The sequence below is a fragment of the Anolis carolinensis genome, chromosome 3, assembly GCF_035594765.1.
Source record: "Anolis carolinensis isolate JA03-04 chromosome 3, rAnoCar3.1.pri, whole genome shotgun sequence".
NCBI classification, from domain to species: Eukaryota; Metazoa; Chordata; class Lepidosauria; order Squamata; family Dactyloidae; genus Anolis; species Anolis carolinensis.
The window spans coordinates 188,574,796-188,580,795 of record NC_085843.1 but is presented as its reverse complement, the minus strand read 5'-3'; the positions used below and the strand labels follow the sequence as shown (position 1 = coordinate 188,580,795).

Sequence of the window (6,000 nt, the reverse complement as noted above, 5' to 3'; positions counted from 1 at the left end):
CTAATCAAATCTGGGGCACTCCTAATTTTGGATTACATGGTGGTCATGTTCCTGACTTTGTGTACAATGTCTGGATAGATGAGGTACTTCTAGCACCCAATACTGCCTGGCCACTGAGTCTCTGTATGTATAGAAGAAAAGGTTGGTTTATTTTGGTGCTGAACGGACAAGAATACATCTGCCACCAAATCACAAAACAGAGAAATCCTCTCTGAGCCAGAAAGCACGGGAAGAGCAGGTTCTCGGAATACCACCACAATTCAAACTGTCAACTATACCTTCCTGCTTGCAGCTACAGCCTGACAAGATGTTTGGTAATCTACACACTGTAAGCTCCATGTCAGTGTTGTCCCAGTGTTGTCCCAAAATGTTGCCCACTCCTAGCTTGCAAAACTAAGGGTCAATCTCTTTTTATCTCCTTTAAATGAACATAGTTCACAATTTGGAAATGTATCTGCTGCCATATTTGATGATTTGAAATATGATTACATAGACAGCTATGTGATCAAGAGCAGTTTTATTGCTTAGATGCAAATCCAAAGATTAGATGTAAGGTTGCCATGCTGTGCCCTTACCTCATGAATAGCCATGCATCTATGGATGACAGCTATGATCCAGCTGACCTCCATTCTTGTTGATTCTCTTTTGCCAGGGAATTGGGTGCCATGAGGTTTGAAAAATTTGGCTTTTTAAGAGATGCAGGCACAGTATTCTTCAGTTTATTCAACTTGTCTCTCTCCTCCTGACATTTTCTCAAGCATGGTCCACAAAGGTCTTTGTCTTCCACCAAGTAAAGTGTCTCAAGACGCTTGATGCTGTCAATAAAAAGTTCTTCTTCTGTGGGCCCAGGGAAAGGGTTTCTTTTGGCATTCAACTTCTTGATCTTGGGGAGTTTTGCAATACTATTTGGGATGGTAGTCAGCAAGTTGTCAAATACTCCAACTTCTTGAAGTTCTTTTAAAGCCCCCAGAGTGGTTGGGAGATTGTCAATATGATTTAGGCCAAGATTGAGGTTTCGCAGGATCTTGAGTTGATTTAGCTCCACTGGCAAGCTCCGAGCTGTGAGTTTGTTGTTGCAGAGGTTCAGAAAAACAAGATTCTGTAGATTTCCTATTGTTTCTGGTAGTCTGTCAATTTGGTTGCTATGCAAATCTAGCCAACGCAGATTTTCAAATTTTTCAATTGAGTCTGGGATTTTCTTGATCATGTTTCTGCTGAGGTCTAATTCATCCACATCATTCAGTTTAAGGATGCATTTGGGGAAAGTTGTGAGACCCATTTTGCTGAGATCAAGGCGAAACTTCCCATCAAAAGTTACTTTGATACAAGTCTTAGCGACTTTAAGAGTGATCTTTTTCCCTTTGGCGGCTTTTCCTTTTCCCTTAGCCATTCTCAGTTAAAGTAATGTAGTTGAGAAGAGATAAGTGGAAAACAGCTGATGAAGGAGTTCCTGTGAAGTCTGCTGCAGCTTTGATGTTGAGCCTTAATTAAAACACACACATACATACAGAACAAAATTAAATAGGTGGAGGTCAATCTTTCTTTCTGAAAGTCACAAACACTTGTTAAAAAGCCAAGACCTTCCTGCCATTTCCATGTCATTCAAAAAAAAAAAAGGAGTGGATAAGCAAGAACTCTCTATAAATTAATCGGGCTTCTATTCTAGAGCGTCTCAAGCAACTAACACCAGAAGCCACAGACAAGCCAGATCTGTTACCATCAGAAATATGGAACCTTGAGAAGAAATAGGATGATTGAGTTGTTCCTCGCACCTTCTAATTGACAGTTATATTTGAGGGCAGTAAAACTATTTTCTCAAGTCAGGGAATCTGAGGGCTTGTCAAACCAATGGCCAATTTCAATTGGTCACATCCAGCAGTATTGTGTATCACTCAAAACCATAGCCATGAAACCAAAAACTATGAGAACCGGAATATCTGGTATAGCAGTGTGGTGTAAAGTTTAGCTGACACTGGGTATTATGTGAGGATTAAGGGAGACTTGGCTCAGGTTTGCTCATGTGAATATGAAGCAACCCTTTTTCATGCTGCCTCTCGCTCAGCCTTTTGTGCTGCATTATGGATAAATGAATTACCGTATATACTCGAAGAGTTTTTCAGCCCTTATTTATGAGCTGAAAAAGCCTCCCTCGGCTTATGATTGGGTCAAGGTCAAGGCCAGCAACAGAGCCTGCAGGCTATTGCTTGCAATATGTGATCTATTTCTCTCTTCTCCCTTATCAGTGTGTTACTTTTGCAAAGCCTCCTGCTCTTAATTAAGGGAATGTTTTGAAAAGAGAAACACTCTTGCAAGTCAGGAAGAAGAAAAATATATATTCATTAATCTTATGAAAGCATTTCCCCCTGAAATAATTGTTAAACTCTCCTACAGATATATAGGCATTAACCCCTTGCAAGCTTTTGCCATCTCTATGTACTTTTATATGTGTATCTATCTATCTACATTAATTTTATATATGAATTTCCCCTCATATGTTTGCAGGTCTTTGCAAATCCTTCATACATATAGATCCATGTACCTGTGTATCTGTAGCCATGCATATACATTATTTTTTATATATGAATTTACCCTCTTATGTTTGCAAGTCTCTGCAAATATCTATATAAAGAGAGATGTCTGGATAGATACGAATATATTCTTACCTACCTATATTACAGGAGGGAAAAGCGCGCGCGCACACACACACACACACACACACACACAGAGGGGATTTGGAAATGTTTCAGGAGGAAATGCATATGTGAAATTAGTATCTATAATTATAGATCTATATCTAGCTCTGCATTGTTTATGTAAGCATTGAAAGTTTGCCTGTTACTATGCTGGAAGCCAGCCTGAGTCCCCATGGGGAGATAGGGTGGGATCCAAATGAGGTTTTTTGTTGTTGTTGTTGTTGTTGTTGTTGTTCTGCTATTGTTGATACCATATTGTTTTTGTTGCCCCTACTTTTCCACTTACAGAGCTAGTTTATTGTTTTTCTTTGAAATACGGTAAATATGCAAAAACATTTAACCTACTGATGCCTTGATTAATGAAATTTTATTGGTATCTATTTTTATTTTGAAATTTACCCATAGCTGCTGCATTTCCCACCCTCGGCTTATCCTCGAGTTAATAAGTTATCCCAGTTTTTTGTGGTAAAATTAGGTGCCTTGGCTTATATTCGAGTCGGCTTATACTCGAGTATATACGGTAGTCCCTCTGTTGCCTTTTGCATATGTAGTCTGATAGGGCACTCAAATGGGGAGATTTCGTGATTGGGGACCAATGTGTCTCTGTGATTATTTGTATGAGTAAGATGGACTAAAATGGGATGGTTAGTATTATCTGTCTACTAGCTATAAGTGAAAAAGCCCTTTGCCTAGTCTGTGCCTTGCAAATATATGTATGCTAAGGTCAAAGGCGATCACAGGGGTTTCTAGTTTTGTCACAGTTCTTGCTCCCCGCTAACTAATTTCAATTCTAAACACACAAGGGAATGGCAAAAGCAACGTTTGGAATGCATTCATTTAGAATTGGTGCCTCATCCATGGGTTAATCTGTCCAGTCGATCAAAAGGATAAGGAGAAAGGGATCTTCATCATATCAAAGGTACATTCAGTCACTGTATTATTAATGAAGTTGATGCATTTCTATTTGGCAGATACAAGGTGGAGGCCGGTGTGGAACTGTGTTGTGATTTGTGGCCACAGTTACGGTATATCCATTAGGCTGCATGCCAGCCTTGGAATGATCCGATTAGTTCCAAACTGGATGGGGGTCATTAGTCAATAATTAAATGGTGGGATAAAAGAAGCCTTCAATGGCAAGTACTTTTGCCATTGCTATTTCAGGAGTACCATGGGCCTCCACAAAATATATTGGAAATACATTTCAGGGTTTATTAAAGGGCAAGGCTCTGATTCTTCAGGCCATTCAGGATTTGGAGTTTATCAAGGCCAGTTGGCTGGGTGCAGAGACAATGTGGTGTAAACACAAGGTTGTCCTGTTACTATAGACTCACTAGTAATACAGTGAGTATAATAATAATAATTACAAACCGACTATTATTTATAATTAAAGAACGTGGGAAACAAACACATTAGGACTCTTGTTGTTTTCCTGATCACGTTCCTGACTATCACGTACTCCTAAGACTTTTTATCACAGTTTGAACTTATATGGGACGATACTGGATTTATTTAAAGTTTTGACCACGCAGTTTATGGAAGAATCTATTACTTATTTTGGAAAGCATTCAAACATGAACATAATGTTTGTTACATCTTTGTAAAACAGTCCTAATGTGTTTACTTCCCACGTTATTTAATTATAAATAATAGTTTGTAATTATTATTCTATCCTGTATTACCCGAGGGGGGGGGGGGGCTGGTGGCACAGTGTGTTAAAGCGCTGAGCTGCTGAACTTGCAGACCAAAAGGTCCCTGGTTCAAATCCCAGGAGCAGAATGAGCTCCTGCTGTTAGCCCCAGCTCCTGCCAACCTAGCAGTTTGAAAACATGCCAATGTGAGTAGATCAATAGGTACCGCTCTGGTAGGAAGGTAACGGCGCTCCATGCAGTCATGCCGGCCACATGACCTTGGAGGTGTCTATGGACAATGCCGGCTCTTCGGCTTAGAAATAGAGATGAGCACCAACCCCAGAGTTGGTCACGACTGGACTTAACGTCAGGAGAAACCTTTACCTTACCTGTATTACTAATAAGTCTATAGTAACAGGACAACCTTGTGTCTACACTAAATGTATAGATATCTGTGTAGTTAACTAGCTGAGACAATGTGGTCTGCCATTATATCCTGGCAAAAATTGGATCATTGATTTGGACAATGGAACAGCAGCTGTATTTATAAAATTTGAAGATGACACCAAATTGGGAGGGATGGCTAATACTCCAGAAGAAAAGATCAGAATCCAAAATGACTTTAACAGATTAGACAGCTGGGCAAACAATAATAAAATGAATTTCAAAAATGTAGTCAGTAAAATAAAATGCACAGATATAGGACGAGTGACACCTGGTTTGAAATGGCAAACGAGAAAGAAATCTTAGGCTGTATCTGCATTGTCATATAATACAGTTTCAGAATGCAGATTCGTTGTATTGGATTATATGACGGTGTAGACTCATATAATCCAGTTCAATGCAATTAATCTGCATTCTGAAACTCATTATATGGCAGCATAGATAAATCCAGCCTAAGTAAACCTCAAGCCAAACATGAGTTAACAGTATGATGCAGCAGAAATAAAAATTCCAGTGCAATTCTAGATTGCATCAAGGGGAGTATAGTGTTTATATTGAGGAAAGTAAAAGTATTACTCCTTTCTGTTTTGGTCAGACCTCCCCTACAATACTGTGTCCAGTTCTAAGAACCACAAGACAAGCCCTATGAGGAATGACTTAAGGAGGTGGGTATGTGTAGTTTGGAGAAGAGGAAGTTAAAAGATGACGCTATAGCCCCATGTAAATATTTGAAAAGATTTTATACTGAAAAAGCACCTAATTTTTTCTGCTGCTTTAGAGTTTAACTTTAGGACATGGCACAATACATTTGAATTGCAAGAAAATAATTCCACTTAAACTGTAGAAAGAGCTTCCTTATGGTCTTTTTTTTCGTGTCAGGAGCAACTGGAGTTGCTTCTGGAGTGAGAGAATTGGCCGTCTGCAAGGACGTTGCCCAGGGGATGCCCGGATGTTTTTGCTGTTTTTACCATCCTTGTGGGAGGCTTCTCTCATGTCCCCGCATGGGGCTGGAGCTGATAGACGGAGCTCATCCGCACTCTCCCCGGGTGGGATTCGAACCTGGCAGCTTTCAGGTCAGCAACCCAACCTTCAAGTCACGAGGCTTTTATCCCCTAGGTCAGGGGTCCCCAAACTAAGACCCGGGGGCCGGATGTGGCCCTCCAAGGCAATTGACCTGGCCCCTGCCCTAAACCTTAGACTTAGGGTTGACCTAAGTCTACCTGATCTTTGGAGGT

The 6,000-nt window shown here is 40.2% G+C and overlaps 2 protein-coding genes across 2 annotated transcripts in view; both read right to left on the bottom strand.

Annotated features, from left to right (window-relative positions):
• Positions 1-500: 500 nt before the first annotated feature.
• Positions 501-1,390, bottom strand: lrrc18 (leucine rich repeat containing 18). The gene has a single exon (XM_003225393.4). It carries the CDS (start codon positions 1,388-1,390, stop codon positions 608-610), a length of 783 nt encoding a protein of 260 aa, XP_003225441.1. The 3' UTR covers positions 501-607.
• vstm4 (V-set and transmembrane domain containing 4) overlaps positions 1,352-6,000 on the bottom strand; it is a 91,567-nt gene continuing 86,918 nt past the window's right edge. Inside the window, exon 8 of the mRNA XM_016996241.2 lies at positions 1,352-1,482. Coding sequence (XP_016851730.2) covers positions 1,393-1,482 — 90 coding nt within the window. The 3' untranslated portion in view covers positions 1,352-1,392. The remainder of the gene's footprint in view (positions 1,483-6,000) is intronic.